This window comes from Mus musculus, chromosome 10 (assembly GCF_000001635.26).
Source record: "Mus musculus strain C57BL/6J chromosome 10, GRCm38.p6 C57BL/6J".
NCBI lineage: Eukaryota > Metazoa > Chordata > Mammalia > Rodentia > Muridae > Mus > Mus musculus.
Window position 1 is genome coordinate 31494811 of NC_000076.6, and position 22317 is coordinate 31517127.

At 36.7% G+C, this 22317-nt stretch overlaps 1 protein-coding gene across 1 annotated transcript in view; it reads right to left on the reverse strand.

The window, feature by feature from the left end:
- Positions 1–7076: 7076 nt before the first annotated feature.
- Positions 7077–22317, reverse strand: part of Rnf217 (ring finger protein 217) — a 107839-nt gene continuing 92598 nt past the window's right edge. The window contains exons 4-6 of the mRNA NM_001146349.1: positions 10963–11164; positions 8941–9012; positions 7077–7921 (exon numbers count right to left, since the gene is read on the reverse strand). Of these exons, the coding sequence (NP_001139821.1) occupies positions 7848–7921; positions 8941–9012; positions 10963–11164 (348 nt within the window). The 3' untranslated portion in view covers positions 7077–7847. The remainder of the gene's footprint in view (positions 7922–8940; positions 9013–10962; positions 11165–22317) is intronic.

A 22317-nucleotide genomic window follows, 5' to 3' on the forward strand; every position in this document is an offset into this window, starting at 1 on the left:
TTTCAGGGATTAATTAAGAATATCAATGACATCTATTTTGTTATTTCTACCTGCCTACTTACTGAAAATACATTCAAAATGGCTTCTTCCATGTAATTTTATGAAGATCAAAATTAGCAAGACAACTACTGAAATGCAGAAACAGTTTAAAAAATTTTAAAAATCAAAGAAATACTTTCAACATGAAAAGCATCATGACATTTTAATTGGAAAGGAGCTATAACAATTATAGAAAAAATTTAAACTGTGCAATAAAAAGAAGTGACAACACCTGGTACAAATAAGTAATGCAAACTATCCACATTAAGATGAAGAAACCATTATCCCTTGTTATTATTATTGAGAATATAATTAAAATGAGATATGGTCTCATATTTAAATAGGAAATGTAATCTTTCATTAGAATGTCAATTTCTGAATATATAGTGCAGTAGCAACAGATTAAAGGCCCAATATTTCTTTTTAGCATTTTTAACACTTAGAAAAAAAGAAGGCATAGATAATCTGATTGTCCTTAAAAGTTTGCAAGAGATATAAATGGTATTTTTCATGAAAATGTCTCAACAATTTTGCCTAAAAGAGAAAACCAACCAACCAGCACTCCTGTACAGCGTCTTAATAAAAATGATGGGTCAATGTACTGACAGCTGCATGCTGCTGGGTTTTGTTTTGTTGGCATTTGATGATTTGTTTTTGAGACAGAGTCTCACTGTGTAGATCAGGCTGTCCTGGAACTTACAAATGGTAGGATCAAAGCTATGTGCCTGCTGCTGTTTTATTAGATTTTTCTAACAGTTAGAGATGTACTCCTTACTAGTATATTAATACTTATTTTAACAAGCAAAGAGTGTGCCAGTGTTTTTCTTTCTCCTCCCACAAGGGGCTAAAAGAGCCTTTGTTAGAAGGTAGCGGAGGTGCCAGCAGTCCTATGGAACAGGGTTTAAATTAAAGTCCCTCAATTAATTGTGTCATGGGAAGCCAGGGTTGGAGGACACAAGGATGATGCAGACACCTGCAGCACTGTACACATGCAATATGTCTTCTGCCTTTCATCACAGAACCAATTTTTAAAGGGCAGGGGAGAAGGAAACAAGCAAAAAAAAATATCTATATAAAACTAAGGTGGACCGGCCTGTTTAAAGATTCCACTGTGGACTGAGGAGGAGTCAGAAGCAAATCCAGCCAACGCCAGACCTAAGGCTTCTGGCTGGGCCACCTGCCAAGCATCGTACCTGGATGCCTGTTAGTTTTCAAAAAAATTTGCACCAGTTCATTTCTGTTTTGACAGATGGTGCTGATCTATGCATGTATATATAGCCAATTACTATTCTGAATCTCATATAAAAGTAAGGTTTTCATAAGGTTTCATAAGTTTTCAAAACACTACCTAGAGAAATTTAATTGTGATGAAAATGGCCCACAATAAATATTAGCTATTGAGGAGTTATCACATGCAACTTCAAAAATGGGCATTAGGAAAGGACCTACATTCAGTTGCTAAAAAGTAATGATACTATTATCTAGAATTTCTTTGTAAAGAAACATAAAACATGCTAATTTTCTATAGGCTAAAGATTAGATATATGCATTTAGTTATTCAGATATTAATTGTTTGAAACAATATATTTAGATATTGAGGGAGTAATGCTAATGAAAAACTGGTATTTTTCTTTTCTTTTTAAGAATTTAACTAGAATATTAAGACAATTTTCCTAGCTGCTCACAAGGCGAACCTTGACACTGAAATGGTAAATTCAGCATAGCCTGCCAGTCACAAAGAGAAAACCTGAAATGAGTGTTTCTGTGATTCCTAGGACCATTTAATGCCGAGTCTGGCTCTCTGAACATTTTTGTTAAATAGTAAAACTATACTAAATACATTTTTGAATGTGGCTGATATATAAATCCAATTAATCAAAATCTTCAAATATTTTCAAATGATAAATGGTTTCTCTAGAATAGGGCCATTCCTGGTTATAGGAAAGGTGATCTCTTTAGATTATGAAACTGTCTAATAATAACCAAAGAGCACAAATCATTCACTGTGTATTATGTACAATTCTACTCTGTTTAAGTCCAACCTAAGTTCAAGCTAGAGGTTGTTTTTACTTAAAGACCAGTGATCATAACTATAACATTTTGGATGAAGGATAAAAGACTACGTGTCAGGTTGTGGGGATGTACATGTGGTTTTTGTCCATCAGATATGCAGACGCTGCTGGACTAAGTTTCCAGTGATTGTGAATTTCTTAAGTTTGGCTCTAGTTAGTATGTTAACTCCCTGGTCCAATTGGCATCTCATTTGTTTGACTTGACTTGGCAGGGCTAGAGAGAGTTCCTGAATTCCTATCAAGAATCAGGAAAACTGATCCAGACACTCTGGATCCATTTCAGTTAGTAAACAAAAATGATAGATGATACTTTTACCACTAGAGTCAAGTCACAAAGACCTTTCAGCATAGTTTCATTGCATTTCAGTGAAAAGAGCTAGTGGTTAAGACAATTTATTCCTCACTGGCCAAGACGAGGAGGTGACTGAGGAAGTGAAAAGAAGGATTGTCTGGAAAACAATAGGCAAGGGGGGTTGAGATACAGGAGTACTGCTGTACACAAGGAGAAACTGTGGTAGCATACAGCTCAGAACTGAAAAACAAACATTATTGTCAATGCTAATGAGTCTACATAACCCAATAAATCAATGAAGTATTTTTAAGAGACATAAAGAAATAGCTCTCAAAAGGCATTGGTAATATTGCATGTATCTTTCAAAGATGTTTTCTGCATTTTAAGTCATTATTCTCAAAACAGTCCCTTTTTCAGTCAAAAGAAAAAATATAATTTCTAATATGCATGATTACATGCTTGTACAACTGACAACATGAACAAGGATGCGTAAGGTATATACAAAGGTATGCTTTAATCAGCAGATAGATAATAACAATAGTCTCACACTACTGGGCCTTTGTTGGGTCTGGATAACATCAACTAAAGCTGCAGATTCAAAGAGTGATGATGCATACAAGTCCCACACAGCACATGGCTTTGAAATCAGTCTTAGTTGTCCACTCAAAGGAAGAGACACAGTGGAGTCCCATCCATTGATTTGCTTTCAAAAAGTAAAATCACCGTCTTAAATACCCTTTCAAGTTTGGAGTGCTTGTTTCATTTTGATAATACTATTTCTGTGTATGTATCTTAGTTTTATTGATAGGATCATTGTAGAGCCACATGGTAGTATGTCATTTTGGAAGTTAGTGTCTATAACTGTAGAAAAGTGTACAATTAAATTATAATTTGAAAAAAAATGTGCTCCAGCTATTTTATTTATTGTGTTTCTAGTAAGAAAAATTCTTGTATAGAATTCATAGACTATGAAATACAGTTAAATACTATTAAAACTTTCACTAGAAATTAATATTTTAAACAAAGATTCAAGTGAAATTATCACATAGCAGCATTATTAGCTGTGAGCTCTAAACAGCAAAATTGTTGCAAACATGTCTCAGGACTACTAAAATTTTTGGAGGTCTATATTTGAGTGCTTTATACTCAAATAATATTTAAAAATGATTTACATAAAGTGCTTAGCTTCTGATTCCTCATGTTTGAAGAATTTAGACATATTTGCTGGCACGAATCCATTCTCGTTGCTGAAAAGCATACACGTGTTCTCTTCTGTTTTATCAGTTAATTACTTAAACAGGACAAATGCTGGGGAAAAGTGCATCCATGTTAAGGCTGGCAATTATAACAGACATTAGCATAAAACAATAGCAGAGACAGACTTAACCACTGACATGGAAGGACTCATGTTAAGGCTTGTTTGTAACTCGTTTCTAATATCCAAAGTTAGATTTTCTTGGTTTTGTACTTATATACTGCCTAATATTATTTAGGCCACTAGCTTTGTTTATAAGCAGGACAATGGCATCATAAATCTCTGATAGTAAAACAGTTTTATCTGTTGGGGGGAGGAGCTATGTTGGCAGACGCAGTGAATCTGAGAGAAGCCAGTAGAAACACTGAGGCCACGCAGGCCAGGGTGAGCTGTTCCCCTCAACATGCTTCTCCTCTTCTCTGATGGTGACTCAAGTGTGGACAAAAACATGTTTGGACCTAACATAGGACACACAGTGACTGCAGAGGTGTAGGATATTGCAGGAACACTGGGCATATATCTGGGCAGTGAGATGAAAAGATGAAGACTCAAGCAGGGTCCTAGGATTTGGGATGATGCTACAGAGCTGGGCGTTTCCCAAGAAGTACCACTGAATATTGATCCCACAGCAGAGAGATATAGATACCATGTTGCAACACGTTTGGTGTCTAATTCATCTTTAATTGTTTTCCTATCTGTTCTTGTAGGATATGCTAAGTGGCTAAGTGCTGGACCATAAACGTGGGAAGAGGATGTTGCTGTGTTACAGGTCTGACGCCTTTCCTTTCTCTCCAACCTTTCATAAATGAGACACATAAAGATGAGGAGTGTTCTAGACATCCATCCGTTTGGCTAGAGCACTAAAGTTAAAAGGAAGCAATCTAAAAACTAATCCATCTTTTTCACACTGTCAAAAAGACAGCTCATTATCCTTTAGCTTCACTGGGAACAAATTAAATTTCTGCTTTAAATTTTGTTAAGGTATCTGACTAATCTTTTAAGGAGAAAGCCTCTCAAAAGATGCTTGCTTTAAAATTAGGCACTCTCCACTCACAAATAGGGTCTTGAATATATTATTTCTATGGTCTCATTTTTCTGACTACATCTTGAAAATCTTTATTACATATACTGTGTAAAAATAAAATTCAAAGACCCATGGAAATAGCTATAGTAGGTAGCAAAATACATGAAGGCAGAAGATGCTTAGTTTGTGACAAGTAAAAACTACCTTGTCAGCCATTTAACTAACGAACTGACTAACTAACTAACTAACTCAGTCAGTCAGTTAAAACACAGCTTTATGTTGAATTAGTAAGTAATTTTCAAATGGGCAAACACTAATGGAAATTGATATTTCCAATATTTCAAAATATGAAAAAGAGACAGAGCTAAGGATGTCATTCTATTTGCACAAAACTAACACACAAGGGTACATACGTACACACGTAAGAACACACACTTATTTGTACATTAGAAGGAAGGAAGCATCTAGGAGGATAGTTCTCAGACCATTGATAGTCACTCCCAAGAAAACAATGGGTAGATAGATAAGCAGAGAACTTTGTATTTTATAGTTCCATATGGTTTGATTTTCTTTAGGAACACATATACATTTACAATGGTAACATATCATGACAAGCCATAGATAAAGAACATTTAACATGTATACTTCAGTTTTCAGAACATACTCTAAAGGTTACTACTGTTCTACCTTCAAGTTGGCACTGACATAGAAACACTTTTTTTCATTTTCTGACTCTTCTCAAGATTTTTATGACTTAGTAAAATATCCATAAATGATTACTTTTAAGTTACTGCCATGGAAAGAACACACATACATGTGTATGTGGTTGCATATACTTTAAAAGACAAAAATGCATACAATTATTATTACAAATTTATGCACTTACAAATGAGATGCCTGTTCAGCACTTTGTGCCATCTCCCAGCCTCTGATGAAACAGCCTTCCCTCGTAACAAATATCACCTTGTAACTCATATATTGGAAAAATTTTCAAATCATTTAAAAATACCTGTAAAAGATAAGTTATTTAAAGACTAGAATAAAAATCCCTGAGTAGGCCAAAGACAACAGGCACAATAACCCAAGAATACAGACTATCTCAGACCCCAAAGTCCCTATTCACTCAGGAGGTGTTGTACAAACAAGGTAAGGTTAGATATGACATACAGATATATATATATATACATAGACACAAAAGACACATCCATCCTACTCACATCTGACCAAGCTGATGACCAAGTCCAGGAAAGATGAATTTCTGAAAAATTAAGCAATCTTACAGCAGAGACTTGGTCTAGAAGTCCTCATTGTTTTGGTCTAAGACTAGCACACCTAACGCGGACAGTAAACACTTGCCAGAAGGGTGGCTGAAGGCACAGTAAGATGAATTTGTGAAACCAGACACCGTTGTTCTTTATCTCACACCATAGTCTAGAATATGCAACTCTGGAGTCAGCACTGCTGCATGCTCCTCTCACCAAAACCTCGCCACTGAGGAGAAAGTTGGCCAGCTCGTCACAATTGCTCAGAAGGAATGCCACCACGCTAGCTTAAACTTGGACTGTCCTTCACCAACATGGACTTTTCCAGTGAAACACAAGGGTATAAAGTTCTTACTCTCTGGTTTCTGAAACCATGAAATAGCCATATAAATGTGAGTGTCTACTTCTACATTTATGGCAACCAGCTAATTTTGAGAATTAAGGGATAAATGGAAAGTTTAGGCATCTCAGTATCTCTTCTTTGTTTTAATAAACTTAATGATGAAAGCAGAGAAATAGAAATAGAGCTGTGCTGTTAAATTCCATTTCCTCACTCAAAAGAACTTCCTGAAAATATTTTCATTTGCTTCCTTCTCCAAAAGCAGTTTATGTTTTGAAGAAACTATGTATATAAAAAGCTGTTTTCACGTTGTCTCTCTATAAGGAGATATCAACATATCATGTACCCACATAGTAAACATAGGCAAAATCCTCCAAAACTAGTATTTATTTTTGTAAAAAAAAACTTGAGGACAAATAAAAAAAAAAGATAGGAGAGGGAACATTCAATAATTTTTAAAAACTTGACCTAAATCAGAATTATCTAGGATTATAAGGTAGTAATTAAATAATGAGCAGAATGGGGATTAAATTAACAGTTTAAGCACTTTTCTTCAAAGCAAAAGATTTTTTTTCTTTATTAAATAATCCCAGGACAGGCTAAAATATGTGTGTCAAAGTCCAAGGAATCTGAAAAGAGCAACTGTTGGAAACGTGGGACTTTCTGAAACCATCCGTATGGATTTGCCAGTTTACAATGTTTGGTATGTGTCAGAGTGACATCACATACGATGCTGTGTGTGCGTGTGACCATAGGAAGAGCAAGAAACAGACAGTTACCATGGAAACAATCTGTTGTTGACATTGGCTTTAATTCAGTACATTACCAAGTTAGGCCCACAAAAATAACCATCAAGGCTGAAAGGTTCTATGAAAATAGACATGGAAATAGGCAAGCACATGGTTATGGAGCCTGGTTTAATACGGTGTTTATATACACACATTCACATCCTTACATAGACGGACCAGTAACTCATGGTTCTTTTCATTAATTTAGTTTCATTAATTCCCTCTGGGTGCTGACACTTTTTTTTTTAAAGCAATTACAGTATCCAAAAAACAAAACGATGATACCATTTGGGTTACAGAGGACAATTAGGTACATTTGGTGAACTTTGATTTATCTTCTGAAAAGTGGCTTTGTTTGTTGAGACAGGCCGGATTCAGCTATGCATACCATGTCTCAGAGACAGCCCGGGGGAAGCACAAGGTTCAGACAATCCAAATAACACTCCAGGTGAGGTATCCTCAAAAGACATCTGAGGATATCCTGTTCTCAAAATATTTTCTTCCAAGAACCACAAAGGTGAGAGTTACTATATAAATGTATATAGTTAACGAAAGTGACCATTTTTTTAAAAAGCAGCAATCTGCTTAAGGAAAGGACAGGATGCCATGTTGGGAGTGCACCGTAGCTAGAGGCACTGTGGTCTGCAGAGAACCACAGGAGACAAGATGGCAGAAGTTCCTCTAGGTAGTTTTAAGGATCCAACTCACAGACAAGTGCACCATCCTGCATGGCTCCTCCCGGTACCGGCTGACATCATGTGAAATCCTCTGTGGATTACCAGTGCATACCTGTCCGTGATCGCTTTCTCTGTTTTTTACAAAGGCAATATATAGGAAATACAAATAAACCTAGAGATTGAAAAGAAATGAAGGCAATTAGGGAGGAAAGTGCTGAGGTATGTGTGTGTGTGTGTGTGTGTGTGTGTGTGAGTGTGTGTATGTCTGTGTACACATATATGTGTACATACATATATACTTAAATTTTCCCAATTTTACTTATTTACAAACTAATTTACAACAATAATTATTAATAGTTCACAAACATAAAATTAGTATGGGATGTGTTTTCTATACGACTTCATTCTTTCTATTTCCCTGAAGTCCTTTGACCCCTTTATCACCTTCAGTCATACAAGTCTAATTAAAAAACCACCAGCACAACAGAGCCAATGTTTTCTAGGAAACCGTCTAGCCTTTTGTCCTTGTCTTTATTGTCACAATCCTATAATGTGCACACTATAATATTTATTTCATTATTGGTTGGCATACATTTTATATAAGAACATACATGTGGTTCCTAAAGTCCCAACTGACTCTAATGACTTAAATGTGAGATATTTTGTAATTCTCTCTGCCCCACACAGTCACTATCTATAAAGAGAAGTTCACATGTGGAAAATCATTTAATTCAGGAAAGCACCCCGTTTTCTATAGGAATAATGATCAATGTAGCTTCTGTCCAGAGCGTTTAGGTTGGCATTTCTAAAGGTCTGCTTCTCAGAGCAGCGATGGACTAATAGCATTAGTAGCATCTGGACCATTTTAGAAACGTAAACTCATGGGTCCAGCCAGCACACTGTGCTAGAAACTGACAGTAGAATCTAGCAATGTGTGTCTGCAACAGACTACAGACTATCATGCTGTTTGAAAACTACTCCTTTAATACATATGTTTATATACTAAAGTCTCATAAACACATCCTGTAGGAAACATGTTCCTCTGACTTATATGCCCTGAACTGCATGGCTGTTTTAAGCAAGGCAGAGCAGAAACCACACAAACTGACTGACTCACACCACCACATGTACACTCACACGGTCTCTACTGCTGTGGGAGAAATCTAATCTCAAATATGTCACGTGTCTTACCGATTACAACTGCTATGGCCCCTAGTGCCAATCCCAAAACCAGGATGAGAGGCGCAATGAAGAGCTTTCCAGCTGAAAAACAAAAGTATAAGAGTTAAAGGCTCTCACTGCTGAGTTACAGAGCAGTTACAGTAATCCTTAAAGAAGCATAAGAACAATTAAGGGCACATATAGAACTGATACATGGTGTATGTACAGTGCCACAAAGCCATGGGCAGATGCCGTGTAGCCACAGGTCCCTTACTATTTATACCCAAAACAGACTATAATCCTTTTCACTGATGCGCTTCAGTCTCTGTGCTTTTCCTTTAGATTTCTCCTACTTTCAACGTACAAAATGTTGAACGATTAAGAATGGAGTGACTCAGAGGATAATCTATTGAGCTCACAAAGTTAGACAGCCAGTAGGGATCAGAGAGGGTGTCTGACCAGCCCCATGTCTAAGAACAATGCTTTATTTACTTGCTAGATAAAGAGGGACATCATATGAATGTCTAACAGACTGAACTCCAAATGGGATGCCTGAAGACAACTGCTAGGGGAACTTCCCACTGCGTAAGTGATGTGCTGGAAGTTACCCAAGTGAATCACTGAAACAAATGTTAACAGGCAGCATTGTAAGACAGCTCAGTGCTGGCAGGCACAGCACGCTTGGCAGCACCAGCGGTTTCTCTGCTGAATGAATATTTGATCTGTGATAATAATCACCATTGTTACATGTAACTGCAGCCCAGAAGCCACTAGAGGACTCCCTATATCTCTAAAAGGCTCCAACATAGACAAAACCAGGACAGTTACTTATTTCTTGTTACTGTGCTGTGACTTTTGACATAACCGTACAAACGAAATGTCACAAAGAGTGTGAAGGGAACAGGAAGTCTGCAGTAGTCACACAGCTACTTAAGAATCACACAGCAATACCATCTATAAGTTATGATCATTGACCAATGAATGAAAGATAATTCAGCCATTTGTTGGGAGTTTGGCAGGAAAAATTAACTTTTTTAATTCATAGAAAACAGTTTTGGAATTAGATGACTAGATATAAAAAAATACAGTTTTAAATATCAATTTTAGCATTACTTAATACCTAGTATTTAGATATGAATTGTTGTCCATTTAACATAATGCCCAGACATACGTTTTTTTCTTTTGCTTTACACAATAACAAAACTCAGTTAAGTGACATGAAATCTTATTGAACAAGGGCATGTGTATCCATAGAGCTGTGTGGAAGAAGCTAGAATACAGTACAAAGGGTTACATATTATAAACATACAGCTTAATCTCTTTAGTAATATATCCTTAAAGTATCCACCAAGACATTTCTTCACAGCATCAGAATATAACTGTCAAGTAATAATAGCACTGACATTTTCTTCCCAACCATCACGGAATACAAGGAGCAAATATCTGCCCTTTAGAAGGAATAAACTTGACAGTGTAGGACATGGACTGCTAAAGATGATTTTGAGTGGAGTAAGCACGCTTTCTCTTATTCCAAGATCAGTAACAATTCTCTTAGAACATCATTTTCAATAATCAAATATAATTTTTCACAACCATAAATTATATCTTATTTAAACATTTTTAATTTAAAATTTTGTTTAATTTCTGCTATGACAATCTACCATTGATTGTGTCTTAACATTTACTGTTTTATTTGTTTATTTCTTTGGGATGTGTGTGCTTTTTCATCATTGTCCCATTTCATATTCTATAAACAATCAACAGCACATCCTTGTGTTTAGATACCTGTTAAGTCCATACATTCTTCTTGTCAGCAATTGGCTTTCCCAGGGTTTCAGAAGCGCTGATCATGAAAGAATGTCATGTTAACAACCTTAACTTTTCAATTTTGTTCATAAAAGGAGTGATTCTCTTCTCACTCTTTGGTAAAGGACCTACTGGAACCCCTGGCCCATAGCAAGCCCTGGAGATTCGCATGGCTGATATTCTCATGCTATTGCCCTTCCTCGGATCCTAAGGAGGCACCTGAGAGCAATCATGTGTGCTACTTACCACAGACTGACCCTCGAACTAATCTTCTTAAATGAGGTCTCTCTGGGAGGTAGCGATATTTGCATCCAAATATACTGAGGTTTGATGTGTGGTCTCCGAAAAACCGGAGCTGGCGGTATCTCTCTCCACATCGATAGCAAAAATTAGTGTTACACTGTGAACAAGTCATATGGTCACACCCTTCTGTTCTCTGGATATGGATCTGGATAAAGGGACAAATAGAAGGAAATGCAATTAATGTGCTTAAAAAGTAAAATATGTCAAGTAAAATAGATCGGTTTTACCAAATTAAAAGTCTTATGAGCATCCCTGAAGTGAAGTTTTCAATTTGTTTATAATCGTATTTATAAGGTTCCCAATATTAGTTTTACCATTATGATCCTGTAACATGGCTTTAAGAAATGCATACTGGGGAATATTTTAATGTAGTTAGGAATTTTATAATTAAAACAAAGAGTCAAACCTGCCAGAGTTTGTTTGATGCTTAGCAGGTAAGTTGTTGCCAGAATCTACAATTTCACTTGTGACTCTACTCTTTTCTCCTCAGGTACACAGAGTTAGTGGTATGTGGTCAAGGGCATATGAGCAGTTACGTTTCAGGGTCCCCATTAACTCAAAGCTGATGATCCTTGCTACTGGTCACCTTCCCCTTTCTCTTTGTATACAGTTTCTCTTTGTATATGCTATCCCATAGCAGTGGATGCAGCCTATCAATTATCTGAAGGTCCCTCTTGAAGGACACATGTAAACTGTAAATAAAATCTGATACAAGGCCTCCCGGGTACTAGCTACTATAGGAGTTTGATATTAAGGTCCCATTGTAGTAGACAGAAATGAAAAGCAAAATATTTTTGTATCCATAATATAAAGAACTAATTATTTCATTTAACATCTCATAATTAATATAAAAATGAAATGTAATATTATAATACATAATAATAAAACAGAATCAATATTCCTGAGGTTATTTACATATAACTCAATAAAATATAGAATACCTAAAAAGTAAAAATAGAATTTAGTTTTTAATTTTGGTGTAGTTCTCATTTAGTCAAAAGACAGAATAAAAATAAAAGAACTAATAAACATTCAATCCATTTAAAAATTTTATCAGCACAGGTCAGTGTATAAAATTTTATCTTTCAATAAGAAATGTTTACTTTATTAATCAGGAAAAAAACGACATTGTTATTTCTGTGTGATTGTTACCAACTGATATTTTGCTCTAGATGCAACACTAAACTCTTATTTTAAAAGAATCTTGAGGCTGGAGAGATGGCTCAGTGGTTAAGAGTCCTGGCTGCAGTCTCTGGATGGCCTTTCCTTCAGTCTCTGCTCCACACTTTGTCTCCGTATCTCCTTCCATGGGCATTTTGATCCCCCTTCTAAGAAGGACTGAAGTATCCACACTTTGGTCTTCCTTCTCCTTGAGCTTCCTGTGGTCTGTGGACTGGGTCTTGGGTATTCTGAGCTTCTGGGCTAATATCCACTCATCAGTGAGTGCATTCCATGTGTGTTCTTCTGTGATTGTTTTCACTCAGGGTATTTTCTAGTTCCATCCATTTGCCTAAGAATTTCATACATTCATTCTTTTTAATAGCTGAGTAGTACTCCATTGTGTAAATGTACCACATTTTCTGTATCCATTCCTCTGTCGAGGGTTCCTCATCTGGGTTCTTTCCAGCTTCTGACTATTATAAATAAGGCTGCTATGAACATAGTGGAGCATGTGTCCTTATTACATGTTGGAGCATCTTTGCTGACAGGAGCCTGATATAGCTCTCTCCTGAGAGGCTCTGCCGGTGCCTGACAAATACAGAGGTAGATGCTCTCAACCAACCATTGGACTGAGCATAGGGTCCCCAATGGTGGAGCTAGAGAAAGGCCCCAAGGAGCTGAAGGGGTTTGCAGCCCCATAGGAGGAACAAAAATATGAACCAACCTGCACCCCTCAGAGCTCCCAGGGTCTAAACCACCAACCAAAGAGTACACATGGAGGGACCTATGGTTTTAGTTGCATATGTAGCTGAGGATGGCCTTGCCAGTTATCAAAGGGAGGCGAGGCCCTTGGTCCTGAGAAGGCTGGATGCCCGAGTGTAGGGAAATGCCAGGACCGGGAAGTGGAAGTGGGTGGGTGGGTGGAGGAGCAGGGGGAGTAGAGATGGGATAGGGGGCTTCTGTCTTAGTTTACGATGAAGGGAAGTCTCTGAAGCAGGTATGAACACTGTAATCAATTGTACAACAACATGTCTCCTAAACCATAAAAAATTCTATGAAGAAAAGGAGAGTGTATGGGAGAACAGTTAATGGGAGGGAGTGATCTGGTGTTAAGGGCAAGAGGAGGTTTATCTGAGAAAGTGACATTTATAAAAGGCAAGAGCATTGTACTCCCCAAGTGGAGTTTCAGGGAGGCACAGTGTTCTCAGCACTGGACTTCTGAATGCATCAGTGAAGTGTTGCTTATTCTGTACCTTAATTATCTGCATCCCTCTGCTTAAACTCTGACAAATAAAGTCCTACGTCGGTCCTGATTATATTCATATTTTCATTTACCTATTCATGTATTATTTTTGTTAGCATTGTATCTGCATCAGTGTGTATGTATGTGTGTATGCATGGGGCTGAGGGGCAGTGCATACATTTCTAGAGTATGAGACCAGAGGGCAGGAGAGATCGGTGTTGTGTATGCTCTCTGCAGTTTCTTTTTGGAGATACTGAGAGCTGAGTTTTCCTTTTAACACTGCTATCATTGTGTCCCATAAGTTTGGGTATGTTGTGCCTTCGTTTTCATTAAATTCTAAAAAGTCTTTAGTTTCTTTATTTCTTCCTTGACCAAGTTATCACTGAGTAGGGCATTGTTCAGCTTTTATGTTTTTGTGGGCTTTCTGCTGTTTTTGTTGCTACTGAACACCAGCTTTAGTCTATGGTGATATGATAGGGTGCATGGGATTATTTCAATCTTCATGTATCTGTTGAGGCCTGTTTTGTGACTGGTTATATGGTCAGTTTTGAAGAAGGTACCATGAGGTGCTGAGAAGAAGGTATATTCTTTTGTTTTAGGGTAAAATGTTCTATAGATATCTGTTAAATCCATTTGGTCTATAACTTCTGTTAGTTTCACTAAGTCTCTGTTTAGTTTCAGTGTCCATGATCTGTCCATTGCTGAGAGAGGGGTGGTGAAGTCTCCCACTATTATTGTGTGAGGTGTAATGTGTGCTTTTAGCTTTAGTAGAGTTTCTTTTATGAATGTGGGTGCCCTTGCATTTGGAGCATAAATGTTCAGAATTCTTAGTAGATTTTTTTTCCTTCGATGATTATGAAGTGTCCTTCCTTATCCTTTTTGATAACTTTTGGTTGAAAGTTGCTTTTATTCGATATTAGAATGGCTACTCCAGCTTGTTTCTCCGGATCATTTGCTTGTGGAATTGGTTTCCAGGCTTTCCTCTGAGGTAGTGTCTTTGGCACTGAGGTGTGTTTCCTGTCTCGCAAACTGTTGAGTCCTGTATACCTACCCATTCTGTTAGTCTGTGTCTCTTTATTGTGGAATTGAGTCCACTGATGTGGAGATATTAAGGAAAAGTCATTGTTGCTTCTTGTGGTTTTTATGTCTGTGTGGCTATCTTCTTTTGGGTTTGTTGAAAGAAGATTACTTTCTTGCTTTTTCTGAGGTGTAGTTTCCCTCCTTGTTGGTGTTTTCCATCTATTATCCTTTGTAGGGCTGGATTTGTGGAAAGATATTATATAAATTTGGTTTTATTACGGGATATCTTGTTTTCTTCTTCTTTGGTAATTGAGAGTTCTGCTGGGTATAGTAGGATGGGCTGGCATCTTTGTTCTCTTAGGGTCTGTATAACATCTGCCCAGAATCTTCTAGCTTTCATTGCCTCTGGTGAGAAGTCTGGTGTAATTCTGATAGGTCTGCTTTTATATGTTACTTGACCTTTTTCCCTTACTGCTTTTAAAATTCTTATTTTTATTTATTTATTTATTTTTTAGTGCATTTGGTGTTTTGATTATTATGTGTTGTGTTTTCCTGCAATTCTTTAAGGGATTTTTGTTTTTCCTCTTTAAGGATTTCTACTTGTTTACCTGTGTTCTCCAGTATTTTTTTTTTTAAGGGAGTTATTTATGTCCTTCTTAAAGTCTTCTATCATCATCATGAGAAGTGATTTTCGATCTGAATCCTGCTTTTCCGGTGTGATGGTATATCCAGGACTTGCTGTGGGAGAATTCGCTTCTGATGTTGCCAAGTAGCCTTGGTTTCTATTGCCCTTGTCTCTCACCATCTGGTTATCTCCTGTGCTAGCTGGTCTTGCTGTCTCTGACTGTGACTTTTCCCTCCTGCAAGCCTGTATGTCAGAACTCCTGGAAGACCAGTTCTCTCCGGGAGGAATTTGGGTATGGACAGATGTGGCACAAGGTCAGCTCCAGGTTACAGACAGAAACCAGAAGGTTCCTGTCCCAGGCTGTTCCTTGGTTCCTGTGTCCTGATGGCTCAGGATGGGTCCCTCTTGGGCCAGGAATCTGAGCAGAAGTGGTGGTCTCACCTGTGCTCACAGATGAGTCAGCACTCCTGGGAGACCAGCTCTCTCCCAACAGTATTTGGATAGGAAACGCTGTGTCATAGGATCAACTCTGGGTGTATACAGAAACCAGAAGACACATAAGCTTTTATATACATGTATATACATGTGTATACACATGTGACCATGTTTAGACATATTTATTTATCTTTTTTCTTTCATTTAATATTGTTAAATTAAAGGACATATATTGATAATATATTAACTTTAAAGTTTAAGTATTAATACATGTATATATCTGCCTGCTTTTATCTTTTAATATCATAGTATATATTTACATATATGTTGTTATAGTACCATAGTGTCAATTGCTTCTATTTTATAATTAGATCAATTAACAATTTAAAAATGTAGGGTAGGAAAGTAAAAAACAAAAAGAAAAACAATTTAAAAATGAATATAATATATATTTAGTAAGTTTTTTTTTCCTCATGGAACTAGAGTTCTAGTTGGGAATGTCTGCACATGCTCATAATCCCAGCCTCTACCTGGCCAGCTGCTGTGGGATGACTGTAAGATAATTAACTACCACAAAGGCCGGCATGTGGGAGCAAATATATTAGGCAGCACTGTTATTGATATTAACCTGTTAACAGTATAAGAGGAGAAATAAAGATGTATATTAGAATTTAGCATTACCTACCAGAATTTTGGCTTGTGTATGCGTGTGTATGCGTGTGTATGCGTGTGTATGCGTGTGTGTGTGTGTGTGTGTGATATAACCCCAAGCATGTAAAAGCAAAGGTCAGCACTCTATCCTGACTATAGCCCTTATAATTCCTTTAAAAGTAGACAAGTAACTGTCCTTTTATCTTGAAATAAGGAATGTGTTGGCTTAGAATAAATTACTTAGCTACCATTGTTTCATATTATTTCATTAATCCTGTTAGTTATATATTAGCCTTAGAACTCATGTGATTCCCAGGTAATTGGTTCTACCCTATGCCTTATAAAATGGCTCAAACAGAAGTACAAGTTTATTTCTGTGAGAAAGGAGAATCACAGTTGTCAGCTATAGCCACCTGGTTGGATCACCTGGATCACTGTGGCTAATGTCATAATGTCTGAGTAAATAGTGTTTAAAGCTGACATTAAGGAAGAAAGTAAGTTGAGAGGACGAGGTTGCATAAATTCCCTTTTAACTTCCATCTCCAGCATGCACTACTGAAAAAGATTCCCCAATAATTTTGGAAGCAATTCACCTTTGGTTTAGTAAGCTCTGAATTCTGAGCAAATCTTGCCCTTTACCCAAAGAAGGAAACACAAAAAGCAGGCAAACTAAACAAACAAAGAGACATTCCGATTCCTTAAAGGATATACGATATACAGGTTACAGGAGATGATTGTCTGTGAGCTAAGCAATGCCACAAACCATGACTCTATGGGGTTCCTGATCCCTGTCTGAATTTTATTTTTAGTTATGAGAAAGTCCGAATATTTTAAACATTACCAATGATAATTTAACAGCTGTATATTCAACGTCCACATTTAGCAGAGAACAGTCCACCCTTTGCTTTATGAGTATTATAAGAAATACTTTCTTATCTGTCAACTTCCCACTTGCTTTGCAACTGCCTCAAAGCATCACATAAAACAGCCCAAAGGTATGTGGTACTGTACTTTCAATGTTCATTAGTGGAAAAAGAATAGTTGGAGGGCAGGAGTCCCGCCTTAGAAAACAATGGAGTTTGTCTCTGCCTCCTGAGTGGAGATGGCAGGCATGTACAATTACTCCTGGATGAGGACAACAAAATAAAATATAGGATTCTTTTGTTTTAGATCATGATCTTAAAGAAGCATTCAAGATTGGGAATCAAATGCCTTGTTTCAAAACCTAAACTCTCACCAGCAGCTACTAACTTCACAGGTTTACTGCTAAAGAACATGTGGCTGTGAAACTTTTTACAACAGTGATGTTTACTTAGTTTTATATTGTTGACACTTGTTTATCATTTATAAGTATGCATCTTAACTTTAATTTTATTTAATTTATCAAATCTTAACTCACTTTAGAAGCTCATATATACTGTCAAGATGAACTTTTAGGCATGGCATTGAACAGTACCCTCCCACACACAATAAAATTTAATTTCTTTACTTGTATTAAATTTAATTTAAAAGTCAGTTCATCGTGAACTATGTTTTGTTGTGTTGTCATTAAGCTGAAGGGGAATCTGACAAAATAAGCTTATGTTTTCTTTGGTGTCAAAACTTAAACAGAAAGTTCATTTTTATAAGAATGCTGTGTCATAATTTACTAAATAAACTTCTGCATTCAAAAGTACAAATGGGAGGTCTGCTGCTCCACATGTTCATTTAGCATTCAGAAGGTGGGGGACAGAGGCAGGTAGAGGTCTGTGAGTCTCAGGTTAGCCTGGTCTACAACCAAGATCTGGGCCACCCAGGAGCCACATGATGAGAATACTGTCTCTTAAGAAAAAAATACTGTCTCTTAAGAAAAAAAGAAGAGGAAGAAAGAAGAAAGGAGGAGGAGGAGGAAGAGAAGAGAAAAAAGACAAAGAAAAAAGGTAATGATGTTGCTAGAAAAGAGGCTCAGTAGTTACTGCTCTTGAAGGTGGCTCACTTACTGCTCTTGAAGAAGACACAGTTTCGATTCTCAGTGTCCACATCGTGACTCACAACCATGTTTACCTCTAGTTCCAGAGTATCTGATGCCCTCTCTGAGCTCTGTGAGCTCCTGCTTGTGTGTATGTGTATACATATTAATTAATTAATTAAAAAGGTAATGACATTCATCAAAATGGTTAAGCAAATTCACTCTTTTTTTTAAAAATCATTTATTTGTTTATTAAGATTTATTTATTATAAGTGAGTACACTGTAGCTGTCTTCAGACACTCCAGAAAAGGGTGTCAGATCTCATCATGGATAGTTGTGAGCCACGATGTGGGTGCTGGGATTTGAACTCAGGACCTTCGGAGGAACAGTCAGTGCTCTTAACCTCTGAGCCATCTCTCCAGCCTCACAAATTCACTCTTAATAAGACATTATTATGGTCTCATAAAAATAATTAATGAGCCAGGTGGTGGTGGCGGCGCACGCCTTTAATCCCAGCACTCGGGAGGCAGAGGCAGGCGGATTTCTGTGTTTGAGGCCAGCCTGGTCTACAAAGTGAGTTCCAGGACAGCAGGGCTATACAGAGAAACCCTGTCTCGAAAAACCAAAACCAAACCAACCAAACAAAACAAAAAATTAATGAATAACCTCTAGAATTGTTTTTGTATATTTACCTCAATACAAAATAATTACTTGTGGGTAAATATCTTGATCATAAATGGTAGGAGAGGCTTTCAACACTTATTTGTAATGTCTGTTAGATTCAATTATACTCTTTAATATATATTATTCCTTGGTAACTATATACATGTGTGTATGCGTGCTGTGTCTACAAGCATGCCATAGCATAGATGTGGAGAATGTACCACAAGTCCAAGGAGTTGGATCTCTCCTTCTACCACATGAGGTTTGAGATTGAACTCAGGTTAACAGGTTTGATGGCAAGAGCCTTTAACTTACTGAGCCATCTTGATGGCCCCAAAAATCAATTATAAATACAAATTTTGAAATGTTTACATAGGTCAAATTTTCTTGTAGTACCATGCCATGTATGAAGCTGCGATTTCCACCTAAGGCAAAGGCATTCCACAGTGGGAGAGGAGCTTTTGCTAACTGAAGGAGAGGAAGAACCTGCTGTATTTAAAACACTTCACCCAAGGTTCACACAAGGTTCACACAGGGACAGCCACATTCTGATGCTGCTTGAATGATGGGTTTCACTTAGGCACAGCCACTGGAACTCACCAGCTTTATTATAGAATTTGTCTAAAAACTTAGCCAAAGGATTGGAGATCCCAGCAAAGACAGTATTATGTATTACAAGTTAACATTTGCTTACCAAGAATTACAAATTAATTAGTAGGGCAGAATTATTTAACAAATTCAGTTGAACCAAGATGATTCAATTGGGGAAAATCATTTTTAAGTATCTAATTCATAATAAATGCTCAATAAATTATGGTTAGATTAAATTTTAAAAGTTAAAACATTGATATGTCAAAAGGTAAAAGGAAAGAAAGAAAATAGACAATTGTATTAAACTTTTACATCAAACTTCTGGATGATCAGTGACTTTTTAAACTTATAAGCAAATGCAAATGGATAACATGTAAGTATTTAAAATATATGTGTACATAATATTTGTGTGTGCTTGTATGTATGCACAAAGACAGAAAATGATATATTCAGACAAATAAAACTTTTAAAAATATGTTCAAATCAATCAAGCAAAAGAAAAAGAAAAAGCAAGCAGAGAAATATTCTATAAAAGAAGTTAAAATTTTGAAACACAGAGTTCATAGAATTCGATGTAAACAAGCAAGCCTCAACCTAGTCCACACAAATCGCTGAAGATTACAAACAAAAAATTTAAGAGTACATGATAAACGCCAAAGAATGTGAATAAATATTCAGCCTACAAGCAAATAAGGAAATGTAAATATGAGGATGTATGTCACAAACACCAAATTAGCAAATGAGTAAAGGTATACTTGAACTCTGAATAGGAAACAAAGAAAAGCTCACCAGAAATCTGCAGACTTTTTTGGGAAGAAAGCTGTTTCACCACTTTTAGAATTTAGTAATATAACATTATCCACCAAATATGGAAAACACTGAGACCCTGCACTAGGTAGCTCTACCTTCACAATGGTGCACGCTGACAGTTCAAAATAGGAAAAAGGATGTATCCATGGTACATATTACTCACGTTATATTTTCAGTGCAGTAAACAACACCAAACATCAGGGAAAGGATACTTAAGCAGAGATGACACAGTTAATAGAAATGTTTACTGACATTAGAAATGAATGTGTGGCTACATAGTTGACTAATGACACTGAACAGGCATGATACCACTCATAAATCCTTCCTAAAAGTGATTTCAGAAGGGCATGGGCTGTGGAGACACAGTGGATGGGGGGGTGGTGCGGTGGGGGTGCTGGGTGGGTGCTTTCCCTCTCAACCCAAATTTCTATCAAGTTTATGAGATTAGAAACACTTAAAAAATACAAATTACTATTAATACTATAAAATTAACTTAAAACAAAATAACAGAATGCAAAAATATAAGTAAGTTTTGTCAAAACAAAATTCAAATACATTTTGCTACAAATATTGAGGCTATTTACATGAAAATAAGTTGTTTATTTGGAAGCACTGTATATGAAAATTCTTTGAAAAAACTCTTCCATCTTCCCTTTTCATATCTGTAAATGTTAATGGATGTTTTGTTAATAGTGCTCTTAGAGTATAAAATATTAAGGTTTCTTTGGAGGAATAAAAGGGGTAGTGACTTCAAAGACCAAAAGATTAAAGAAAGAAAAAAAGAAAGAAAGAAAAGAAAAGAAAAGAAAATAATTTTTTTTTAAAAAACAGCCTCCCTCCACCAAATAAATGAAAAATAAATCAGAAAATATAGAGCTTTAAAGTCACTCTTGGGAGGGAAAAATCCCCCTGTCTGCAGTCAAAACAAGCCATAAAAAATGACTTGCACTGACCTATGCTTTATGGTTGTTTTCAGGCCATCATGTGGCTCCATGGCTCTTTCTTTTGGGCTGTTTAAAGGGCAATTCTTTTGAAAGCCTGCTTTATGGGCTGCAGCCTTTCCCACTGTCTTTTAGCTATTTATCTGTATTGTGGAAACTGCAGACATTGTTAGGGCCCTCAGTGAGTACACCAGCTGCCTTTCCCCCCCTCCTTCCATTAATGTTAGGTTAGGATACAGATGGCATAAATGCGTAATTTTCTGCACTGCCTTTATTCATTCAGAAATCCTCCACTGTGTGTTGCAGGACCATTTGTTCAGAGGCAGAGTACAGTTTTAGGACTGTACAGAGATATGAAGTTGAGTCCTGAGGAAGTAGGATGAATGAGTGGCTCCTCAGCTCCTACTGACCTGAAAATGAGAAGTCCTCTGAATGGAGTGCTAGGCAAGAGAAGGGCAAATTGCCTCATCTTAGAAAACTAATGTTCACTGAGCCATTGGTTCAGCGCAGAGATAAAGACTGAAATGGGCTCTGTTCTACAGTGCAGAGAAAAGTAAGAAACCTTATTTTCTGTAGCAATATCAAGAATAAGTTGAGCTGGCTAGGAGGTCTAGCTACCGAGGAGGCTGAGACAGACGATCACTTGAATCCAGGAGTTCCAGTTCAGCCTCAGTAACACAGAAAGAGCTTTTCCCAAAGAGTTCTTCTTGTCACAACGTATATGGCATAAATCTCACGCTACACTATTTACTGTATGTATGTATGTATGTATGTATGTATGTGTGTGTGCATATATATATATATATATATATATATATATATATATATATACATATGAGATAGGATGTGAATTTGGCACAGCAAAACATTACATGCTCAATAATACATTAGTTTATAAAATGCTTTTGCTACAATTTGGATTCACCATTATTAATTTTTTATAATAATTTAGATTTCATTTATCTAGTGCTAGGTCTCAAGGAACCAACTGCAAAATTATTCTTAAAGAAAATTAGGCCCAATATGGTTGACTAAAAGTAAATTTGTTCCCCTACCCACTCTCCCACCCACCCACTCCCACTTCTTGGCCCTGGTGTTCCCCTGTACACGGGGGGACTTTTGGGATAGCATTGGAAATGTAAATGAAATAAATACCTAATTAAAAAAATATTAACAGAAAAAAAAGTAAATTTGTTGAAAAGTACTATT